A 25,775-nucleotide genomic window follows, 5' to 3' on the forward strand; every position below is an offset into this window, starting at 1 on the left:
CATGGTAACTTAACAAATAATCAAACTGGAGAATTTAGGTTTCTGGATTTTAAGCTGACTGTTCTAAATACAAATTTAAATATAATAAAATTGTAAAACCTTTTTCTGGTACAAGTTTGAAAAGTAAAGTTTAAAGAACTAATTAAGATACCCTGTTAGTCATGTTTCATCAGAACTCAGTCCTTGTTAACGAGGACAGTTCTTGAAAGGTGTTTATAAATCTCAACAGGAGAGTTTCTGCTGCTTCTGGAAATAAAAATAATACCGTGTATCCCCAAAAATAAGACCCAGCCAGACTATCAGCTCTAATGCGTCTTTCGGAGGAAAAATTAATATAAGACTTGATCTTACCGGGTATAATATAATATAATATAATATAATATAATACCGGGTAATATAATAATGTAATACAATACAGTATACTATAATATACTATGATATAATACCAGGTCTTATATTAATTTTTGCTCCAAAAGACGCATTAGAGCTGATGGTCTAGCTAGGTCTTGTTTTCGGGGAAACACAGTATACCTTGGATGTAATTTCACTATCAAGGAGTTGCATGAAAACTCCTCAATTAAGTTTTTAATTGTTTTGTTCTTCATCAGCATCAGCCCTTCCCCAGTTCTGTGACCCTGGGGGAATAAACAACAACCTGAATAACACCTGAGGTGGAATTCTCATAACAGGAAACACATCACTGCAGAGAAATTTATGTCAAACAAAAGGAATCCTTTTTTATTAACATTTGAGAAATTGTAGAGTAAACCTGACTCAAGATGGTCCCGAAAAATAGGAGCAGATCTCGCCACTCCGACTGTATTATTGCTGTATTCTGCCAGTAAATAGTGGGAACATATTTCCTTACCATCTGTTCGAAGGTCTTCAAGTTTCAGAAATAAGACATTCAAAATTCTACCTGGTTCTGTGCAGTCCATCTGGTATGTATTGACAGCTCAGAGGCAAATGTCCTGAGGAGACAAGTAGAAACGCTAAAAATTAACTCTGTTTTTGAAATATAGGATATTGTTTCAGGTGTTTTTGTTTTTTTATGACAGTAGGCGATAAGTGGAAAGTTACACATTTTGTTCCAAGTCCAACCTGGGAAAAGCTTTTATTTCTGACCTATTTGCTTAGATTGATTCCTTTGTCTCCAGTAGCACAATTATTTTCGGAAATATTATCTATCTTCAATTTCGTCTTGATGGCTTGGGAGGGAAGAGTATCCACCCTTTTTTGCACTCACCCTGGGGAAAGTCAGTGCTGGGGGAACATTGTCTTCAGTAACCATGGCCAAGTCTAATGCTCACATATAAAATCTAGGAGCTTTGCTCTTATGATGTGCCTCCTAAGTTAGTGAGGTCACCAGGCTACATACATATTGCTTAAATTTCTTAAGACACCTTGCTTTTCAAATAAAAGATTCTATTCTTTTTGATGGAATCTGCATTATAAATTCTTCTGCGAAAATCTGATTTTAAGCAATTCTGTATTTTCAGAATATTTATCATACATGCATTTTGTACACTACTTTTAAAACAAAAATTTTATGAGCATTTTGCCACTGTTGTACATATTTGAAAATTAATACTCAGCTTGAATGGCTTGCCTAATATCACCAAGCTAGCGAGTGGCAAATCTGGAACTCAGATCCAGCCCTTCTGATTCTGTATCCTATACCTCACCACTATATCCTACTGCTTTAGACACGTTAGATTTGAAGGGTCAGTCAGTCAAGCTCATGTAACAGCTGCTTCATTCATCTGTAATATATAATATAGGTCCTATATTTTTATTAGCTATTAGTTTATCAGTAGGAGATGCACTGTTAACCTAACCAAAGCTGCTTTATTAGTATACTAATCAGTTAATGAGTGGTATTCTTATGTGAAAAGTTTCTAGAACACCAATTCAGGAAAAGTCAGTGAATCCTGCATTTTGCTACGTGACCTTCTCAAGAATAAATTGTTGATTTTTTTTTCTAAATAAAATTCCAACTCTGAGAAAGATGTTTTTAAATACTGAAAGTAAAGATGACATTCTTTTTAACCTACAATAAGCAAGAATCCCATAATAGATGTGGCATGAAAAATTAGATGGGAATTGGTGAATTACTCAATAATTATACTGGGACAATTAGTAACCTTGTGGACAAATTTTAATTTGGTCCATACTTTATATCTTATGGAAAAGTAAATTCCAGAGGAATTAAAGACCTAAAGATATAAATGTGAAAAACAAAACTTTAAAAAGAAAACATGGGCTATCATTATGACATTGGGATACGGCAGGATTTCAAAACAGGATGCAAAAAACACAGATTATAAATGAAAAGATTGGTATATTTGCCTGGAAATTATCACAGGACTCAAAAACAAAATGAAAAGATAAACTATAACTAGGGGAAGATATTAGCAGCGTTTCTAACCAGTAGAGCATTAGTATACAGATTACATGATAAAATATCCCCCCTCTCTTTTTTTTAGTTTCAGGTGTACAAAACAATGTGATACTTAGACATTTACACCCCTCACAATACTCTGACATTGAATATAGCTGTTAGAATTCCACTGGCTATCTTCCCCTATGTTGTACTCCTCTATCTATCTATCTATCTATCTATCTATCTATCTATCTATCTATCTATCTATCTGTCTATCTATCTAATTATCTTGGACATTCATTATTATTCAGCTTCAGGTGTACAGCACAGTGATCAGGCATCAACACAGTCTATGAAGGGGTCTCCCTAATAAGTCCAGTGCCCATCTGGCACCCTACATAATCTTTACAACATTATTGATTATATTCCCCAAACTGTATTTCATATCCCCATGGCTATACTGTGACTAATTTGTACTTTCTAATCCCTTTGCCTTCTCCATCCCCACCCAAAATATCCCCATTTTCAATGTGCAGTTCCTTGAACAGTGGTTCTTCAGATGTGAGCCTCTGACCAGCAGCGTCAGCATCCCTGGGAGCTTATTATTAATAGAAATCCAGGTTCTCAGGCCCTCACTCACGACCTACTAATTCAGAAACTACAGCTCTGGAGGTGAGGGGTCCTACAATCTTTTAACAAGCTCTCCAGGTGTTCCTGATGCTAAATAAAACTCGATAGCCATTGTATTAAACTCAAATGATAAGTAATATGAAAAGATACTCAGTCTCATCTTCATCAGAAAATGTGAAATAAAACAGTGAGATACTTTGGGTAATCGTATCCATGAGATTAGCTAACATTTAAACCTTAAATTTTAACCAAGGATGTGGAGAAATTGTAGCATTGCTGTGGGAAATATAAATTGGCGTAACAGTTTTGGGCTGTAGTTTGGAAATACCCAATAAAATTGATCATGTACATCCTTTATGACCAAGTACTTCTATTTTGGGGTATATTCCATAAGAAAAGCTCTCACACAGGGACACAGCAGTCACAAATAAGGATCTTCATTGCAGCAATACTTGAAATAGTGACGTTTTATAATAACTAGTTATCTATCAGTAGAAAAATGAATAAGCTGGTTTCAATCCATGTAACACTGTTGTATAAATCTGTTTAAAAGTCAAAGAATTCTGGAGCAAAAATGGCAGAAAGTTACCATATTTTAAATATGGATAGTGATACATGTTTACCTGCTTTGTGTACTTTGTTTGAAATACTTTATAATTTCAATTTTAAATAGGATATTAAAATATTAAAGAGTTCCCATCAGGCTCTTTCTTATCTTTCAGGATTCTACCTCAAAAGATGATTCAGTTTGGACAAATCAGCATCTTCAGTCTAGTGGGGCGGGGGAGGGGGGGATGTAACTACATAGTGAAAAACATTTTTTAAAACAATCAGTAAATATGAATTTATTGAGTATAAATTTCTGAGTACTTTCTGTGGCTGAAAGTAGAGGGGCAAACAGGCGTATTGTAGGATCATGTATACGAAACATACTAGAGTTGAATTTTTAACTAGGTTGTTTGTTTATTTGTTTTAAGTAAAAGTTAAGTGGAAGAGAATGTGAAAGCTATATATTCTAAACTGGTGCTTCTCGACCTTTTTTTAGCCCATGCTCCATTTTGAAAAACATAAATATGTTCTTGGTTAATATAATTTGAAATTTCAAAACAAGTTAAATACTACTCTACAAATGAGTGAATGAAAGCTTTTGTGATTACAGAGAGGAGCCCTTTTCTTCTGCCTACATTTTTATCTGCATGTATAATAGGGATCTTCAGTTCTTTCAGAAGTGCTAGAGGGAAAAGCCTACTTTCTGTATTAATCAGGATGGGCTAGGCTATGTTGCTGGTAACAAAGTAAGCTGGAAACATCAGTGATCTGACCACAAAAATTATTTTCATTTATTAGGTTGGTGCAAAAGTAATTACAGTTTTTGCAATTTTTAACTTTTTAAACCACAATTACTTTTGTACCAACCTAAATCATTTTATGCACAAATCATTAGTCCCTCGGGAACCTATATTGACAGACTCTGTCATGTTGTAGCCTAATCAGTGAAACACATACCTTGGAAGGTGCACAAATGAGGAAGAAGGAGAGAGGTGACACATTGATTCCTAACTACGTCAGCTATGAAATGAAATGCATCATTTGTGCTCATTTCATGGCCCCAAGCTAACTGCAGTGGAGGCTGAGAAATATAAGTGAGCAGATGGATTATTTGATAAGCACTGTTTGTGTCCCATGTTCTTTCTCTTCACTCTATTTGCACCTCATAGAAGGAATTAGATAGCTCCTTGTGTGAATATTAGATAGTTCTTAGTGTGAATGTTTATCAGCCAAAGCTTCAGAAGGGAAGGGAATCAAGTGGTAGGATTCAAACCAACTTCATCTTGAACCTCCAAAAGTAACGATTTTGCCTATCTTGCATTACACCTTTATTTTCCTCTGGATCACATGATATCAAAGTGAAAGTTGAATCGGTTTGTTTGCTCCAAGCTTTTCTGTCCGAATGTGAAAGATCAAAACACTATCTAGGTCATTTGCAACGCTGTCTGTAGCATTGCTTTGTTTTCATAGCCAAAGGTTTGAAAAAAACAGCTTCATAACTGTATCCTTATGTAAATGGTGTGATGACACATAACGTCTGGAGTAAACAGGGAGATTTTTACCCAAAATTTTCCACAGTGGTTTTCTGGAATGTCTTTGACATCTAAATCAAACTTTAGTTCAAAAATTCCTTTTAGATATCTTTTTGCTAAGATTGAAATGTATGAGAAGTCCTCATAAGCTTTCAGGCAAGATCTTCAACCACAACAGTAGGAAATTATCACCTTGGTTCATTTAACAGGCTAGGTAATATTTGAGGTTCCCCGAAACTTGAAACCATTTTCAATAATTTTGCTTTGAGAATTTAAGTTATTCAACTCAATAAAATGGAAGACTTGTAAACCTAATAAATCGGGATGTTGAAGTTTGTCATTTGAAATTTCAGGTCAAATATGTCAGATATATCTGGTCTGCCAGCTGTATTCTACGGTGTAATTTTATTGTAGGGTACAAATAACAAAATTTACCATTAGTGATATTTTAGTATATTCACAATGTTGTGTAACCACTACTACCTCTGTCTAGTTCCAAAACCAGTTTCATCACCCCAAAGGGAAACCATTATGCAGTCAGTCTTTGTACTACCCTCCCCTCAATCCCTGGCAACCACTAATCTTTCTAGCTATGGATTTGCCTATTCTGGTTATTTCATAGAAATGGAATCATACAGTATGTGGTCTTTTGTGTCTGGCTTTTTCACTTAGCATAATGTTTCAAGGTTCATCCATGTTGTATCTATCAGTCCTTTTTGTGGCTGAATTTAAAAATTATATTTTTTGAAAGTTTATGCAGTTCGTCTTTTTTCTAATGCTCTAAAAATAAAGCAACTTTGTTCTTCCATTTCATAAATCCAGCCAACATATTTCTTTTTGACAACCAGTAAATCTTAACATGGAACAGAAAACTCTTATTCTTGACATTTAAATCTTTACAAGACATACCAAATAATCTGATGTTTAACATACTTGCCACCTGATATTCTTGCCTTGATAGTAATCAAAGAGGGTTAAGGTCTTCTACTACACAACTGATCATTGTTTTAGAAGCCAGTAATTAACTATAAATAACGCAGTATCTCCAAAATCAAAAATCTTCACAGTAAACTCAGCCTTGCTGGACTAGAAAGAATGCCATCGCTACATGCTTCAGTCATTTTGTTCACATTTGCTTCATAGAATTTTGACATTATCAGTTTCAGTAAACTCCAGATTTTTTTCTTCTGTCTATTGAGTCCCACATAACAAATTAAAGAATAATTAACAGTAATAAGTTTTCATTGTTCGAAAGGCAAAAATAAAGAAAACAAGGCAGTGAGTTTGATCTTTATCAAAATTTTTTCTGGCATCCGTCTTTAAATCATCTGTTTGGCACCTTATCCTAATTTGGATTATCTTCTGAATTCCTCCTGGAATTTCTTCTCTGCTCTTTTCTCTAGTATATGTAAAATTTGGAAACCATAGAATCCAAGGTTTCTCCAACAGTATGAAGGTTTTTTATTCTTAGTCATCAAAAATAATGTTTTGTTTCCCTGAGGTTTTTTTAATTGAGGTATAATTGACATAAAATTAAATTCAGGTGTACAACATAATGATTCCATATTTGTACATATTGAAAAATGATCATCAAAATAAGTCTGGCTAACATCTGTCACAAAACATAGCTATAAAAATTTATTTTTCTTGTGATGAGATCCACTCCTAGCTACTTTCAAATATTCAATACAGTATTATTTATTTATTTATCATAGTCACCATGCTGTACATTACATCCCTGTGGCTTATTCATTTTATGAGTGGAAATTTGTACCTTTTGAGCCCCTTTATCCATTTTGCCCACCCCTTACCTCAGGCCACCATCAATCTGTTCTCTATATCCATGAACTCGAGGAGGGTAGGGAGGCTATTTATTTTCTTTGTTTGCTTTTTGTTGTTTAGATTCCACATATAAGTGAGATCGTACAGTATGTGTCTTTTTCAGAAATAAGTGACTGATTTCACTTAGCATAATTGCCCCAAGTTCTATCCATGTTGCAGTGGCAAATGGCAAGATTTCATTCTTTTCTTACAGCTGAGTAATATTCTATTGCACATATATACACTATATTTCCTTTATCCAAAAAAAATGATTTTTTATATTACATTTTCTCAGATGTTGCCCATGATGATACTTTTGTGGGTTTCTTTGGTAATATAACCTACTTTGGATTTAATAAGGTAGACATTGTTAAGATTAAGTGGGAGATAATAATAATCAATAAAAAGTATTTTACCGTGTTTCCCCAAAAATAAGACCAGGTCTTATATTAATGTTTGCTTCAAAAGATGCATTAGGGCTTATGTTCAGGGGATGTTATCCTGAAAAAAATCATGCTAGGGTTTATTTTCCCGTTAGGTCTTATTTTTTGGGAAACACAGTAGCAACTATGTTTAAGACAGGTTAAATGGGGAGAGGTTAGAGGCAGGGAAATCAGCTAGGTAAACATTTTAATAATTTGAGAATCATTGTAAGTTCCTTAAGAACAAGAACTATTACTATGTTGTTCAACTGTGTATTTCTGGTCTTTGTTTAGATTGTGATACACAATGTAAGTTCATAGTTACCGTAAAATTGTTTGTGAAACATGGCAGAAAATAAAAATGAATAAATAAATAAGTAAATGATTTCTTCTTTATTGTAAAAAGAATAACAGCTGAAGACCTAGATTAATGTGGTGGCTGGGAAAATAAAGAGACTGGTAGAGTATGGGGGAAAACGTTAAAGAAGAGTAAGTAAAGGATTAAAGTGGAATGCACCAAGAGGAACAAAATTAAGCAAACTCCAAAACTGAACACAGGAACTGGAGAAAAGAAAGCATTAAATAACAATTGAGAAAGGAAGTGTCTTTTGGAAATGTGCTTTGCCTTTTTTTTTTTTTCCTTTGAGGGGAGAGTATTGCTGGTAAATCTATTAGGTATTAGAATGAGAGCTAATTGGAAAATACCCCATTGACAGTGGAAAGAAACAAGATGTGGATCTGGGAGTTATTCACATGTAATTGGTAGATTAAATCAGTCTGGATCAATTCTAAGATTAAACTGTTTTGTAGATGACTTTTGGTGAGAATAAGAATAGGCAGTTATGTCATTTTAAGCTTTTCTTTTTCTAAAAAAAAAGTTGGATCTGTGTCTAAGCTGTGCTTTATTATATAAGAATAAATTCTGCCACCAGTAATGCCAGTTACCTGTCCACATTTTCAATTACAATGCAGTTAGTTAGGCTACCAAAATTCTATGATATTATTTTAGTGATGATAAAAAAGCCTAGATCTTGTTTCTTTGGCAGGTGACTCATTTCATCTGATTTTAAATTTAGACAGTCAATATTTTTTTAGAAAGGTGTTAGTAAATTGTGTTGAAGGAGAAACATGTGTTTTTAAAATGATCTTTCTTTTTAATCCTTTGTAACCAGCAAGAAGTTGAGAAGTTTACAGACCTAGAGAAACTCTACCTCTACCTTCAGCTGCCTTCTGGTCTCAGCAATGGAGAGAAAAGGTATGTCTCTTTTCTTTGCCTTAACTTTAGTGTTTATAGGAAATCTGGAGAGAGAGAGATTGTTATTGTGTTGCACTATTCTTAAAATCATCAGAAATCAGGAAATCAGAATGGCAAAACATCATTTTAGTCTTTGATCATAATTGGTTGAGTGTTTACCTATAGTTTTTGCTAATTCATTTGTGCACCTGGGTAAATACTATGAAATGCAATTTGGGATATGTTTTATAAACAGATCAGTATATTTATGTAGTATAGGGACGGTGAAAATTAAACAGAAAACTAAAGAGTAAACCGATAAGTAGGTATTGTTAGGTGAGTAGATCACAAAATATAAAAAAGAAAAAAAAAAACTGAAATTGCCGTTATGGAACGTGAATTTATGATAAACGTAAGATATTTTTAAATGCCAGAAGCTATTACTATATTTTCATTATTAAAGATATGTAATAGTCTCATCTAGAAAATATAGAAAGAAGTTGTTGGTTCATGCATTCTAAAAGTTTCTTTACCCGTTTAAGTGTTTTTCAGAATTAATTTCATTCATATAAGTTAACATTCATATATGCTTAACATTCTATTAATTTACAATTGTGTGTAAAAAGAAATGGAATGAAAATTCTGTTGCTTATACCTTTTTTCCCTCAGAAAAAATTTCACAACTATTTTAATCATTTTCTGTCTAGAAACTTTCTCAGTTATCTTTGGAATTAAATAAATTATTGTTATAGTTAACTGAGATCAATGTCAGAATTAATAGAGGAGCTTTCTTATTATCTTGGGTGTCCATTTCATGCAATTAGTTTATAAGTGACACTGCCATGTAATACAAACTTACAGTGTTTAAGGGAGGTGTTTGCCTGGGAGGGGACCGGGTTACAGAAAGGACAATAGGGGGAGATTTGTCCTTTTAACATCTCTCTGGTGTGAATTTCCTTCTAGAGCAGGGGTGTCAAAACTGCAGCCTGCGCTGGCTGCGGTCTGCAATCCATTGTTAATTGGCCCACAGCAAATTCCAAAAATATATTTAGTTTACTTAAATAAACGAGGTGAGGTGAGGTGAGGCAATACGTACTTCTTGAGTGAGTGGCCCGGCCCGGCTGTTTGTGTATTTTACCACATATGGCCCTTTGTTTAAAAATGTTGAAGAAAGTTTGGACACCCCTGTTCTAGAGCATAGAGTGCTTTAGTAAGATTTCAGGGCAGTTACTTGAGAATGCTGAGCAATTAGAAAATAATTTTTTCTATCACTCTTAAAAGTTTGATGATTTAGTAAGTTTAGGCAAATGAACAGGCAATTAAGTGACCAAATACCCAATTAGAGGTAATTTTGGCCAAAATAAATACCTTCTGTTGTTAATGCTCCATCACTTAAACCACTTTAGAGACTATGGGGAGGGATGGAACGGGGCAATCACTTCAGTCGGACACTAGCTATAGAAAATAACCCACAACCACAGGTGGACACTTCTTTATAGATAACTGGACATCTGCTGTACGTCCTGAGTTTGGTTTGGTCATTTATAGTGTGTTTACACAGAATTATTTAGTGGAACATTTTAGCCCTGGCTCAAAAATTGTCCACGAATTGCTGTCTAGTGCAACTAAAACCCGTTTTCGTTTCACGATTAGTGATCAGAATGCCATGTCATCTAGTCGGGCACAGCAAAGGCATGCCTTTTTCTGGATTCGGAATACTCTAGAGGAGCATCCTGAGACTTCACTCCCCAAACAGGAAGTCTATGATGAGTACAAGTAAGTATTGTGTGTATATGTCAGGCACACCGATGTATTAAAAAGCTTAAGTACTATTCTTGGCTACAATGATTTGTTTTATCATTGGTGAATATCACGGTGGTATATAGGAGTTTAATGTAGAAGTCTCTGATATTCCTTCCACCTCTAAGTTTCTCTGGTAGCATATGTAACTAAGGACAGGATTACTGACTAAAAGGACTTCTCCTGGATGACAGGAGAGGTGTCTGAGGGTAGAGGGACAGTGGCGTAGGATTGCTGAATAAGTGGATTCCTGTAGCATTCTTAAGGGTAACAGGAAGGGTCTTGGGGTTAACAGGACAGTGGAAGGCAATGAATAAATCAGTGCATGTGGAAAACTAAAATATGTTTTTATTCTGAAAGGCCTTTTTCATGAATCTAAAACTTTTTAAATCCTTTTCTGTACCAACCAAAGAAAAAGATAAGATATCTGAAGTGTTGTGAATTACTTACACATGGAAAAAGGAGTTCAGTGACTTACACATATTAGACACTCAAATGATTTTGATTATATAGATAATTTAAACACAGGAAACAAAAGTATAAAAGCTAATGGGCCTTTCTGGATAAAGAAAAATTATTAGATGCCAAATCTAGTCTTGTTTAACATTTTTATAATTGATTTGGAAGAGGAAATTTATTCTGGCAGAGTGAGTAGAACCAAAATGTTCTGGGTATTGAAATGTCAAACCAGCAAGCATTAATGTGTTGTACTTACACAATTTGGAAGAAAACAGTCAAATAAGTGCTGCTGCTAACCAATGTAAGATAATGCAAAGGAACTACACTTAATGAGAAGACTATTGGTATCTAGGAAGAGAACTTGCTACCCTCATTCAAAATTCTGATTTCCTCACCTTAAGAAACATAATGGAACTGGAGAAAATTTAGAGAAAAATGTCTGAAATGATCAAGAGAACAAAGTAAAACTGAAGAGCTTTAGGTTTTTTTCCCTTTAGGAAAATTAAAGCTAACAGTGCATATTAATCCAAGTTTATAAAGTTCTTTCTCTCAATCTACAACAATCTGTTGAATACCTGCAATGTATCCATCCCTATAATAAGTTTTGAAGATAATATTAATAAGACACAGCTCTTACGCTCATCAAGAATACATGAGTGTGTGTGTGTGTATATTTATATACAATCACGTTGTGTGTATCTCACAAATTCTTCACTAACTTCAAGTTTGTTAAAATAGAGATAACCCTATGATACTACAAAGAAACAAATTTGAATTCACTAAAAGCTAATATTGGGCAAATGTGTGATATGTTGAAGAAACCCTGGTTTGATAATCAAGCGAGTAGATTCTGTCATTAAACATGAACCTGAACAAGTGTTTTGTGACCTGAACAAGTGTTTTGACCACTTTTTTGTCAGTTGCATCATCTCTAAAATGAGGCAATTGAAGAGATTTGAGGTTTCTTTTAGCTCTAAAATTCTAAAAGTTGTCTGAAGTAGGAAATGTTGAAGAGCTAGTTATCCAGAGATGTCCTGCTAGTTTTCCAAAAGACAAATTAATGTATGACATTTCCACAGTGAATTAATAAGGGAAGCCAGGATTTTCACATTTTTGAGGTAATGTCCTTCCACTGCACAACCCTTTGCCATCACCGTTAGGGACAGCATCCTACATTTGTGGAAGTATGACTCTGGCTCATGAAAGCAGTCCTTATGTTCCTTCAAGTTTCCTGCCTTGGGCAAGGCATGGTCTATTTTTCTATAACATTTTTTCTATTTTTCTAAATCATTTTCTAAGGTTTTCATAAATCCTTATAATTTTTTTCACTGAGAAAAGTTCAAGGGTTTTCCTAAACAAAAGAGAACCAAAACATATTTTTGGGGGTGAGTAGTGGGAGCTCCAATTATGAGCTTTTCATTTGCAGTTCAGTAAAGATAAAAAGAAGTGACCTAGACTAGAGTTTTAAAAGGAAGTAGTAGGTAAGGGAAATTTTTTATAATAAATGTGACTAAGAAAAAATATCAGTTCTTTTCATGAAATTTGAAAGAATTATGCAGATAATTATGCCTGTCTTTATAATCAGTACAGCACCATACATCCTGTAGTACTATACAGTATGGGTATCTGAGTCTGGGTATTGTAGTTCAAAAAAGACACTTCACTAAGAATATATTTTATTTACTGTTGTTTCCCCACAGTGTTTCTACATAGTGGTCACTAACTTAATATTAACAGTAATTGGAATGGAATCTGATCTCTGACATAAAATTTCACTATTGTTAAAGACTTAAGTCTTCTAGTACACTCCCATCCCCATTGTATAGATGTAAATTTTAAAGCCCAGAGAAGTTAGGTGACTCTTCCAGTGTCACAAAACTAGTTAGGGATGAATATCAAGCTGGAACTCAGATTCCATGAGTGGTTCATATAGGTGAGAAGGCAAACTTGTTAAATTTGAGTAATATCAAACTGAATGGGTAGAAAAGGTTAGGCAAGTAATTACAAGTCAAGTTGGTTAGGATTTTCCACATAGTGTGAATAAATAAGCTGCTCAAAGTATGAATTAGTTCACAAACAATTAGTATATATGCATACAAATGAGTGTTATAAGATAAACAGCACAGTAACATGTATTAGCTTCACAACATATGCTAAGAAGAAAGAATGTTTGTGTTTCCACAGAATTAGAGTATGTGGGAGTTCCAGGCCATTCTCTCATTTGACTGTGCATTGCCTAAAACTATAATTTGCCATGTGGATTTAAATAACTTGAGAGATAAGAAAAATAGAAAGACTGCAGACAGGCGAGAAGTAGATCCAAGTATTAGGAAGTAACAAGTTAAAAGTTTTAAAATTATATTGTCTAAAGAAAGCAAAATGGATTACAGCTATATATATTTTTTAAAGAACCGGAGTTTTAAATCATGTTACACCCATCTTGTTCTCCTGGGATAAATCATAAATCACATATACTGATAGACTCAGTTTGCCAGTATTTTCTTAAAGGTTTTCACATACATATTCATAAGGGATATTGGTTTGTATATGTCTTGTGATGCGTTTGTCAGGTTTTAGAATCAGGTTAATGTTGGCTTTACAGAATGAGTTTGGAAGTATCCCCTCTTCTATATTTACAAAAGCGTTTATAAACGATTGGTATTAATTTTTAATTGTTCGGTGGAATTCACCAGTGAAGCCATCTAGACCTGGACTTTTTTTTTTTTTTTTTGTGGATGCTTTTAAAATTACTAATTCAATCTCTTTATAGGTGAGATTGCCTTCTTTCTTTCTGAGTCCATTTTGATTCTATTTTGGTACTTTATGGTTTTCTAGGAATTTGTCTATTTCATGTAGGTTGTCCAATTTGTTGGTATACAGTTTTTCATAGTATTCTCTTTTAGTCCCTTTTATTTCTAGAAGGTTGGTAGTAATGTCCCGATTTTAGTTATTTGAGTCTTTTTTAAATCTTGGTCAGCTTAGGTAAAGGTTTACCAGTTTTGTTGATCTTTTCAAAGAATCAATTTTTGGATGTGTTAATTTTGTTCTAGTCCCTATTTCATTTATTTCCATTCTAATCCTTATTATTCCCTCCCTTCTGCCTACTTTGGTTGTGGTTTCCTCTTATTTTTCTAGTTTCTTAACATGGAAGATTAAGTTATTCATTTGAGACCTTTCTTCTTTGTTAATGTAGGTATATGCAGCCATAAATTTCCCTCTAAGTACTGCTTTCACTACATTCCGTAAGTTTTGGTATGTTGTGCTTGCATTTTTATTCATCTCAAAGTATTTTCTAATTTCTCTTTTGATTTCTTCTTTGACCTATTATTATTTCCACATATTTGTGAATTTCCCATTTCCTTCAGTTATTGATTTCTAATTTCATTCCATTATAGTTGCAGAAAATACTTTATGTGATTTCATTCCTTTCAAATGTACTGAGAGTTGTTTTATAGCCTAAAATATGATCTATCCTGGAGAGTATTCCATGTGCACTTAAGAAGAATGCATATTCTGCTGTTGGCTAGATGGTGGAGTGTTCTATAGATATCTGTGAGGTTTAGTTGATTTATACTGTTTTATGTCTTCTGTTTCCTTGTTTATCTTCTGCTTAGTTCTATCTATTATTGAAAGTGTACCATTAAAGTCTCCAGTTATTGTTGAATTATCTATTTCTCCCTTCAATTCTGTCCATTTTTGTTTGTGTATTTGGAACTCAGTTGTTAGGTGCATAATAGGTTGATTGTTATATCTTCTTGATGGACTGAAATTTTTATCATAAAATAATGTTTATCTTTGTCTCTAGTAACAATTTTTATCTTGAAGTCTTTTTCTATGATATTAGTATAGCCACTCCAGTTCTCTTTTGGTTACTTCTGGCATGCTATATCCTGTTCTTTTACTTTCAACCTATTTGTGTCTTTGAGTCTAAAATATATATGTAGTATGTAGATGACATACAAGGTGTGATCAAAAACTACAGTGAATGTTTACATTTTAAAAATTATTACTATACGAGACACATTGCCATTAATCCCCTTCAAAATATTCCCCCTCGCTTTGAACACACTTATCCCATTGTTCTTGCCACTTTCAGAAGCAGTTCTGGAAATCCTTTTTTGTGAGTGTCTTTAGTTACACCATTGTGGCTGCCTCAATATCCTGTCGATTCAAAACATTTACCTTTCATGGTCATTTTGACTTGGGGAAGAGCCAGAAGTCGCACCATGCCAGATCCAGTGAATAAGATGGATGAGGACATGCCGTAATGTTTTTATTTGACAGAAATTGCCATACCAGAAGTGATGTGTGACACGGAGCCTTTCTGTTGTGATGACAAAATAGAGTGAATGCTGCTGCCAAGTGTCATCCAACGGAAAGGCAGAGATCTTCAATATGGGAAGCAGTGCATCAAACCTTAGTAACAGCATGTGACAAGTTTCAACTTGTTCGGTATAGTCAGTCAGGTGTGAGAAATCAGCTATGGTTGAGAGAGGTGTGGTTTAAAGTGTGCCGTAAATCATCCTCCATCATGACAGTGCTCCATGTCACACATCACTTTTGGTATATGGCAATTTCTGTCAAAAACATTACGGTGTGTCCTCATCCACCTTATTCACCAGATCTGGCACTGTGCGACTTCTGGCTCTTCCCCAAAGTCAAAATGACTCAGGACATCGAGGCAGCCGGCACTCACAGAAGAGGTCTTCCAGAACTGCTTCAGAAAGTTGCAAGGATGATGGGATAAGAGTGTTCGAAGCGAGGGGGATTAATGGCAATGTGTCTTTTACTGTAATACATTTTTTTTATTTAAACATTCACCATATTGTATGATCATACCTCATATAGTTTGATCATATTTTATTCTAAATCTATTCTGCCTATCCCTGCCTTTCAGTTGAAGAGTTTAATCCATTTACATTTAATGTAATTACTGGAGAAGATAGGATTTACACTTGCCATTTTCTATTTGTTTTCTATATGTCTTATGCCTGTATTTATTCCTCAGTTACCCATTACTGACTTCTTTTGTGTTAAATAGGTATTTTCTGTCAAACCATTTTAATTTACTTGTTTCTTTTACTATGTATATTTTAAAAATTATTTTCTTCTGTAGTTGTCCTAGAGATTAGTTAACACCTTAATTTATTTTTTAAAAAAAAGCATGGCGTGTGTGTATACTGGGGGTGGGGGGGAGTGCCAAAAAAATGTATACATGTGGACACTTTAGTCAACGTTGCTCAATCAGTAGTTCGCTGTAATCAGAAGTGTCTGGATGCTGATGGTAACTACTTTGAGCACCTCTTATAATTGCAGAAGTCAAATGTGACTTGGATTCATCTTTTGTTATTGGTATATATTGAGTATTACAATTTTAATAGTTTTTTTCCTTTCTTAAAACATGTATACATTTTTGGGGCACCATGTGTGTGAGTATACACACAGTGTCTGTCTGTCTCTCTCTCTCTCTCTCTCTCTCTCTCTCTCTCTCTCTCTCTCTCCCGTCCATACCAACTTAATTAATTTAGATATCCATCTGTGTAAAAGTATATATGTATATGTGTGAGTGAATTCTATATATCTGTTCTCTCCTTCATCCCCATTCATTTTTATGCATCGTGTGCTCATCAACACATTTTTATCTGGGGCTTTATGTAGCTGTCTTCTGGATCAGATAGGAGAGTAAAGGAGTTACAAAGCAACAAATAGAGTGTGTTTAAATTTACTTAAGTAGTTACCTTTACTACAGAAAGAGTTATATAAGAATAATAGGCATACCAGAAGGAGAAGAAAGAGACAACGGAACAGAGTATATTCAAACAAATAGTCAATGAGAACTTTCCAAATTTGTGGAAAGAACTGGATCCTATAGTTACCTTTACTACAGAAAGAGCAATATAAGAAGAATAAATTGATTCATGTGGATTTGAGTTACTGTTTAGTGTCCTGTCATTTAAGCCTGAATGACTCCCTTTAGTACTTCTATAAGACCAGTTTTGCCAGTGATAAATTCTCTCATTTTTTTGTCGAGCCATTGAAGTTTCTACTTGGTTAGCTTAGTGGTCAGCTATTGATTGGACAGAGATTTCCTTAAACACCTTGGACCAGTTAAATGTCCCAGGCTTTGCCAACGGGCTGTGTGTGTGTGTGTGTGTGTGTGTGTGTGTGTGTGTGTGTGTGTGTACACCATAAACAATCCAGCAGTTGAAAACCCTTCCTTAACCTTCACTTCCTGCTTTTGCAGAGCCTCAAGTTTAGCCAGAGGTGAGAGCTCGGGGCCTTCTCAGTTCTTGAAGTACACATAGCTCTTTACATATGCAAGGCCTTCCACGGTTCCCAGGAATATGTCGGAGTTTTTCAAAGCTTCTATGGACATCTTGTTTCCCAGCTTTTTCTTTTAAGCTTTTTGGTTAGTATCTTGTTTGCCCCAACTTGTATCCACTGTCTCAGGCAGCCATGAAGTTAGCATACTTGCTTGTAATACTTTTTAACTTCCCCACTCCACCCTTCCACCCCTGCAAGGGAGAAAGCATTTTGTAGTGGGCAAGCTCCATGACAGGTCAGATAGCCTGTAGGGGGCTTCTTCTGTAGAATCCACCACTCACGACAAATAATGACACTTCTTTGGGATAAAGCTTTGAGAACGCTCCAGCTGTGTTCTGGTGGGCACCAGGCTGAACTAGGAAGTTTCTGCAATTTTTAACCGTTTAAATCGCATTTACTTTTGCACCAACCTAATACCATAGTAGATTCATGCATTTTGTTTTGTGTAATTTTGTTTCATTCATTTAAATTATGTTTAGTATTCTATTTATAAATATATACCATAATTTCTTTGTCCATTCTCCTCTGTATGGACATTAGGTTTTTTCCCATTTGGGTTTTAATTTGCATTTCCTTGATGACTAATTTTATTTATTTTTTGCCAATTGGATATCCTGTTTTGTTCATTTTTCTCTCCTATATAATCATTAAAGGCAGGTAAATATATATTACTCATCATTTTCTGCTAGCATAGTTTCTAAAAGAATGTCATACTGTTTACATTATAGCTGTGTGTATTTATCAATTTGAGATTTTATGCAGCTAAGCAGATTGGTGACTGTTGACTATTCTTCAGAAGAAACCTTTTGACAATGTTGCATGCCCACCAGTCGACAAATATGTGTTGAATACCCATTGTATACAACTCTGCTTGACTCACAAGTGTGATGTAAATAACCACTCACTAAGTAACTACCATTGCAAATCATCTTCACTTCTCTATTCCTTAGTTTCTTCATCTACAAAACGATATGATTATACAAGATGATGTTAGAGTTTACTGGGTGTTTTTTGTTTTGTTTTGTTTTTTATGTAGACAACCTTGTTCATATCTGAATTTATCCTTTTACTAACATGATTTCAGAAATGTTTGAAACTATTGAAGAACTATTAGTGTAGTAAAATTGAATTTGGGTGGAAATTTAGAGAAGAGAGATGGTATAGGAATTACACATCTGGTGCTCTGATTTTTGTGGCTGCCACCCAGGGGACACCGTAATCACCTGGCTCTGGGGGCCAGGGGAGCTTGCGTACCTGGTCCTATGGACTTTAATAAACAGAAGTCACCCAGAAAGGAGCTTAGATCCTTGTCTGGTGCCCTGAGTTTTGCAGCTGCTGCCAGGGGACACCTTTACATCTCTTGGGTCTGATGGCCAGTGGGGCCTATGCTGGTGGGTCCCATATGAATGTTACTAACAGACAAAGTGTTCTTAAACAGCTACCACCCCACCCCCCACACGCCCCCAGAGCTCAGCGGGAGGCAACAGAAGCTTGGTCTTTCTGTGAAGGAGGCCTATTAGCTAATTATCATGGATGCAGCCTGAGGGGCAAGCTTCTAATTAAATATGCATCTAGGGACAGACTGTAACCCTTTCCAGAGACCAGGTGCTATCTTGGACCTCTCCCTCTGCCTTTCTCCAGAGCACTAGTGTCTCCCAGAGAGAAGCCTTACATGTGTCTCATGCCCTGGTTTTTACATCTGGTGCCCTGATTTTACAGCTGTGGCCCAGGGGACATCCCTTACTCATCTGTCTCTGTTGGTCAGTGGTGCTTTCATTCCTGGGTTCCATAGGGACTGTGCCAGTCAGACAGCTTTTGGCAGGCTACCACCCCCTAGTAGACTGGGGAATTCCCCCCCGCCCCCCAGTCTTTCTGTGAAGGAGGCCTCTTTGCTTGTCTTGGAGCTTTGGCCTGAGGGGCAGGCTTGAGGATCGGTATACATCTAGTAGCCTGCAGAGCTGCTCTCAAGAAGTGGATGCTGTGGATGCCATCTTGGCACTCCGTCTGCCTTGCTCCAGCTTGCTGGTATCTCCCAGGAAAGAGCTTTATACACTCGTCAGGAGCCCTCATTTTTGTGACTTACCCAGAGGACACTTCCAGGTCAGGTCGCTTAGCACAGGTGGCCCGTGAGGCTTATGTTTTCAGTTTCATGGGACTCTGTATATTTACATACTAATTTAAGGCTGTTGCCGGGGGATCTGACTTGCAATCAGTCTAAGTCTAGGTGCTGAGATCCTCCCCTCTGGGATGCTGACAGGTCTTGGAACATACTGGAAGCTATTAAAAGTATAATAATCTGTGGACAGGCCCAAAGGTTTTTGAGAGACAAGCAAGAGTTAGAGCTTGGTTAAAAGACAAGGTTCATCTCCTACACAAGGTCGCTTCTTCAAGACTGGAAGAGGTAGTTGTTTCATAAACTACATAGAAACACAGAGTAGTGCAAAATGAAGAAACAGGAATATGTTCCAGATCGAAAATCACGATAAAACCTCAGAAAAAAACCTTAATGAAATGGAGATAACTTATTTACCTAATAAAGAATTCAAAGTAATGGCCATAAAGATGCTCTCTGAACACTGGAGAAGAATGGATAAACACAGTGAGAACTTCAGTAAAGAGGTGGAAAGTATAAGAAAATACCAAATACAAATCACAGAGCTGAAGAATGCAATAACTGAACTGAAAAATATACTAGGAGGGGTTTAACAGCAGACTAGATCAAGCAGAAGAAAGGATCAGTAAACTCAAAGACAAGGCAGTGGAACTCACCCTGTCAGAGCAGAAAATAGAAAACAGATTGAAGAAAAAGTAAAGATAGGTTAAGGTACTTATGGGACACATCACACACACTAACATTCACATTATAGGGCTCGCAGAAGAAGAGAGAAAGGGGTAGAGTTCTTCTTTGAAGAAGTGGTGGCTGAAAACTTCCTTAACCTGAGGAAGGACACGTACCCAGATCAAAGAAGCCTAGAACGTTCCAAATAACCCCAAGAGACTCACACTAAGACACATTATAATGTGTCAACAGTTAAAGACAAGGAGAGAATCTGAAAAGCAGCAAGACAACTTGTTACATACAAGGGAACCCCTGTAAAACCATCAGGAGTTTCTCAGAAGAAACTTTGCAGGCCAGAAGGTAGTGGCATGGTCTATTCTAAGTGCTGAAAGAAAGCAATCTCTAAGAATACTGTATCTAGCAGTTATCATTCAGAATTGAAGGTGAGATAAAGAGATTTTTCAGACAAACAGCTTAAGGAGTTCATCATCACTAAACCTTACAAGAAATGTTAAAGGAACTTTTTAAAGCTGAAGTTAAAGGGTACAAACTAGTAAGAAGAAAACTTGTGAAAGAATAAGTCTCACTGGAAAGGCAAATACATAGTAAAGGTAGTGGATTAATCACTTATAAAGTTAGTATGAAGAGTAAAAGACAAAAGTAGTAAAAATAACTGATTACAATAATTAAGGGATACACAAGATGTAATAATGTGGGATAAAATCACAAAATGTGGAGGGGGAGTAAAAATCTTGGGCTTTACAATGTAATCAAACTTAAGCTATTATCAACTTAAAATGGACTGTTATAGATATAAGTTGTTATATGTAAGCCTTATGGTAACCACAAAGCAAAAACCTGTAGTAAACACAAAGGTTAAAGAGGAAGCAATATAAGCCAAAGGAAGAGAGCAAGAGAAGAAGAAGGAAACAGGAAAGAACTACAAAAACACCAGAAAACAATGAACAAAACGGCACTAAGTACATACCTATCAATAATTACTTCAAATGTAAATAGACTAAATTCTCCAATCCAAAGACATGGAGTGGCTAAAAGGATTTTTAAAAAACAACCATTTATATACTGTCTGCAAGAGACTCACTTTATATGTAAGGACACACGTAGACTCAAAGTAACAGGATAGAAAAAGATACTCTGCAACCAGAAACCAAAAGAAAATATACACATAGGCAGTAAGCTCCTTGAAACCAAAAGAAAATATACACATAGGCAGTAAGCTCCTTGACATAGGTTTTGGCAATGATTTTTTTTTTAATGTGACACCAAAAGTAAAAGCAGCGAAAGCAAAAATAAGTGGAACTACATCAAATGAAAAAGTTTTCCATAGCAAAGGGAATATCAACAAAATTAAAAGCCAACCTACTGAATGGGATAAAATATTTGTAAATCATTGGAGTCTGATAAGGGATTAATATCTAAAATGTAGAAAGAACTCATGTAACTCAATAGCCAAATAGAATTTTTCCCACACAAATTAAAAGTATGTTTTTTACATTAAAGTAGTTAAACTTGATAATATTTCATACACGTGTAATGTCTTCCTTGATTTTCTATGGTATTGTAGACCGTTTTTTTGCATCACACTTTTTGTATGTGTAATAGTAATGTACTATTACGATGAGACAGCTTAAGTGCATGTTAGGGACTACTTATTACCGTCCTTATCAACTGGCACTTATTGAACTTAGGCACTATAAATAACAGGCATGTACTTATATATAGTGAAATACATGTTTATGTTTTCACGTAAATAATGTTGAGACCATTTTTTTTACATCTGTAAGAAAATTGGAGCTCCTGTATAATGGTTTGAAACTTAGTGTTTCAAAAGGAGTATAAAAACAACTCTGCAGGAAAAAGAAATACCAGCCTCAAGGTTGTTGGATTAAATGATCCAATACATACAAAGCACTGAAAAAATGTTCAAGTATGTATGGGTATCCTTTGAGTCTTATTTTGCCACTCGTCTTATGGTTTTTGTTTATATTTTTGTACCTTTAAATAATGTATACCTTTAACTTATATATTTAATTTTTAAATGGTATGACTAAACATTTAAGATTGATTTGCTAACAAGAATTTTGAGTGACGTGTTGATGGTCATGTTGAATATGAGGCTTAATTTCAAAGTCTGTTTTTTTTTTAAGATTTTTATTGGGGAAGGGGAACAGGACTTTATTGGGGAACAGTGTGCACTTCCAGGACTTTTTTCCAAGTCAAGTTGTTGTCCTTTCAGTCTTAGTGGTGGAGGGGGCAGCTCAGCTCCAGGTCCAGTTGCCGTTTTCTAGTTGCAGGGGGCGCAGCCCACCATCCCTTCCGAGAGTCGAACCGGCAACCTTGTGGTTGAGAGGATGCGCTCCAATCAACGGAGCCATCCGGGAGCTCAGCGGCAGCTCAGCTCAAGGTACCATGTTCAATCTTAGTTGCAGGAGGCGCAGCCCACCATCCCTTCCGGGAGTCAAACCGGCAACCTTGTGGTTGAGAGGATGCACTCCAACCAACGGAGCCATCCGGGAGCTCAGCGGGAGCTCAGCGGCAGCTCAGCTCAAGGTGCCATGTTCAATCTTAGTTGCAGGGGGCGCTGCCCACCATCCCTTGCGGGATTTGGAGGAGATGAACCGGCAACCTTGTGGTTGAGAGCCCACTGGCGCATGTGGGAATCGAACCGGCAGCCTTCGGAGTTACGAGCATGGAGCTCTAACCACCTGAGCCACTGGGCCGGCCCAATTTCAAAGTCTTAAACGCATACTTGAAAAAAAAAGAGTGAGAAAAAAACAAATTATCTCACTTTAATAATGGCATTAGAGCATCTTAACATTCTCTGTTGCTCTTTTTGAGTCTTAGATAAATATAATCTGATTCTGAGTTAGGTGTTAATTGACATCATATCTTGCTTAATCAACCTGCAGTTAATTATGAAGCATGAAAATGAGATATAAACTAACCAAGATTTCTACATGGCCTGGAATGACCTATAGTTTGTCATATAACTCTGGCTTTATAATTACAAATATATAACCAATAAATAATTAGATGAAAAACAATCATTGAGTATCTAGATCTTCTCAGTGAAGAAGGGATGCTTATAATGAAATTCTTTTTCTTTGAAAATTAGAACTGTTGAAAATTGGGTAGGCTTTACCTCACAGTGTAGAGCCCTCCCCATCAGAGCAAGTGTTCATATTGAGGTAACCCCTCATTTAGGAGTCCGGCCATTTCCACATCTGGCAGGAAATTGAGCTGTACAACTGCTGAGCTCATTTCCAGTTTTAAGATTTCACAAAATTTAAGAAATTGAGGGCCTGTTCCGGCATTGTTACTGTTGGTTTTAAACTGAGGCTCTCTTTATTTTGTCTTTGACATACAAGATGTCAAAGTATAGAATTTTGAATCATGAACAGTTTTATTCTTAACATTGCCTACTGTTTGATTCAGGAGGAATAAATGATTTGAGCTGTTTATGTGTCTACAAGATACTTTTTATATTTATCCTCAAAAGAGTATTTTAATGATATGGTCATTATAAAAAAAAAATAAAAAACAAGACTCATTCTTCCAGAAGGTGAGTTATTCTCTTTTAGTGGAGTAATTAAGAAGCAAAATTCAGATGAATTCAGATGGCCACAATCTGAAATCACACTCAGGATTAGTTGTATTTGACAAGCAAATTGATCATTTTGGTAATTAACTTTGCCAACCTTTCACCTACCACTTCTACCAAAGTAAAAAATTTTGATATAGAATGAAAAAACATCAAAATTAAAATCTCAGAGGGAGAATAGAATGGATATTTTATCTCAGTAGGCTCACTGCCCTGCTTCACTTTACTTGGTATCAGTTTTTTTAGGCCCATCTGCCAGTGTTGTCATAGAAGCCAGTGGGCAGTCTTTTGTTTTTGATGTGGTTTCTTTTTTGCTTTTTTTCCTTATGTGTTTCTTTAATGTTTCTTGTCATTTTAAATATGGCATACTTAATGTCGTATTAAGGCAGAATGTGACTCTTAAATCTTGTTCCTGGTGCTGAGAGTAAGATGGTGAACTAGACAGATAGGGTCACTGCTCTGATTGAAGAGACAACGGGTAAATTGGCTATTACATAATTAGGTCATGAGAGGAAAAGGAACAGAGTCCACTGATGGGGAATATGGTGAGGTTGTGACAAGCAAGGGCACTTCGTTAGATAGGATAGTCATAAGATGCGCTTTCAAAAATTGTAACTTTTAAGTTGGGACTTGAATGATAAGAGAAGTTACGTTCCAGGTCAAGGAAACATGTGTTCTGTCCCTGAGATGCAAAAGAACTCCATTCACCTTTTCTTTCTGTGATGGTTTAAGCCATAAAATGACGGATTTAACTTGCTACTGAAATGGTTACGACTTAATACAATTCATTTAAATTGTCAGCATCCAAAAACAGTCACCCCTTCACTTTGTAACTTAAACTTTGACCCCCGAACCACTTAGAGTATTGCATTTAGTCTCAATTTAAATAGGATGTGTCTAATCTAATACTTCTGTAGAGGGAATTCTCGATATGTGTTAGCTCCTTTCCCTTCTCCCTCCTCTTCAGCATGGTTGGGAATGTGTTTGCTGGGCATCTTTTCCCTCTCCCCCCACCAGAAGTTTGTGGGATTTGGTTTGTGGCTAGGGAGGGCACAGTCAAGAAAAATACCACTGTGCTGGCCCGGTGGCTCAGGCAGTTGGAGCTCCGTGCTCCTAACTCTGAAGGCTGCCGGTTCGATTCCCACATGGGCCAGTGGGCTCTCAACCATGAGGTTGCTGGTTCAACTCCTCGAGCCCCACAAGGGATGGTGGGCTCCGCCCCCTGCAACTAAGATTGAACATGGCACCTTGAGCTGAGCTGCAGCTGAGCTCCCAGATGGCTCAGTTGGTTGGAGCCCATCCTCTCAACCTCAAGGTTGCTGGTTTGACTCCCTCAAGGGATGGTGGGCTGCACTCCCTGCAACTAGCAAGGGCAACTGGACCTGGAGCTGAGCTGCACCCTCCACAACTAAGATTGAAAGGACAACGACTTGACTTGGAAAAAAGTCCTGGAAGTACACACTGTTCCCCAATAAAGTCCTGTTCCCCTTCCCCAATAAAATCTTTGAAAAAGAAAAGAAAAGAAAAATACCAACCACTGTCTCCAAAAAAGGGGTAATACTTCTCTCTAAGACTCTCAAGGGTCCCTGCGTCTCTCCCAGTTCAACTTCGTGTGTTCGGGTCACTTCAGGCATGTTGCCGGGATTTTCAGCAGTCTGCAAGAACTCGAGTTCGTTACCATTATATCCTGCCCAGCAGGTCTTCCAGTGCTTTTCCTTTCTTGCTTCATCCTAAAGCTCTTTCTTTGGCTCACCACCCCATGACTTCATCAAGAACCTGCTTTGGTTGATGCTGAAATGGGAGGTGAGGTGGGGAGATTTGCTTAAAGTACTTTGCAGTTCCTCTGACTTCCTCTTTGGCGTTTCTTAGCTAGGGGTTCTCCCAAAGTCCCAACAGTTATGAGGAAGGTCTTGGTAGCCAGAACAAGATGTGCCCTTGGTCTGCTGCTGAACTGGTCGAGGACAGATTGGCCTCTTACCTATGACTGGCACCTCTGGAGAAACAGAACCCCTGATTCCAGCAGTAGTTAAGACTTGGTTTGTTTCTCTGGTCACATTTTAAGTTACTGCCTTACAATGTACTTTTTTCCTGACAATAATACGGGTAGTAAGGCTGAGGGGAGAACACTGGACCTTCAGAACTTCTCTCTGTGCCTTCGTTCTTTTCCCTCATGGGTAAGATGAGAGTGGTGGTATAGACGATCTCTAAGGTGCCTCTTAG

The 25,775-nt window shown here is 36.4% G+C and overlaps 1 protein-coding gene across 3 annotated transcripts in view; it reads left to right on the top strand.

Moving 5' to 3' along the window:
• RFX7 (regulatory factor X7) overlaps nt 1–25,775 on the top strand; it is a 99,014-nt gene that overhangs the window by 59,599 nt on the left and 13,640 nt on the right. For all 3 annotated transcript variants that reach the window (XM_074327710.1, XM_019732267.2, XM_019732266.2), the window contains exons 4-5: nt 8,510–8,592; nt 10,225–10,347. In XM_074327710.1, the coding sequence (XP_074183811.1) occupies nt 8,510–8,592; nt 10,225–10,347 (206 nt within the window). The remainder of the gene's footprint in view (nt 1–8,509; nt 8,593–10,224; nt 10,348–25,775) is intronic.

This window comes from Rhinolophus sinicus, linkage group LG03 (assembly GCF_036562045.2).
Source record: "Rhinolophus sinicus isolate RSC01 linkage group LG03, ASM3656204v1, whole genome shotgun sequence".
Taxonomy (NCBI): Eukaryota; Metazoa; Chordata; class Mammalia; order Chiroptera; family Rhinolophidae; genus Rhinolophus; species Rhinolophus sinicus.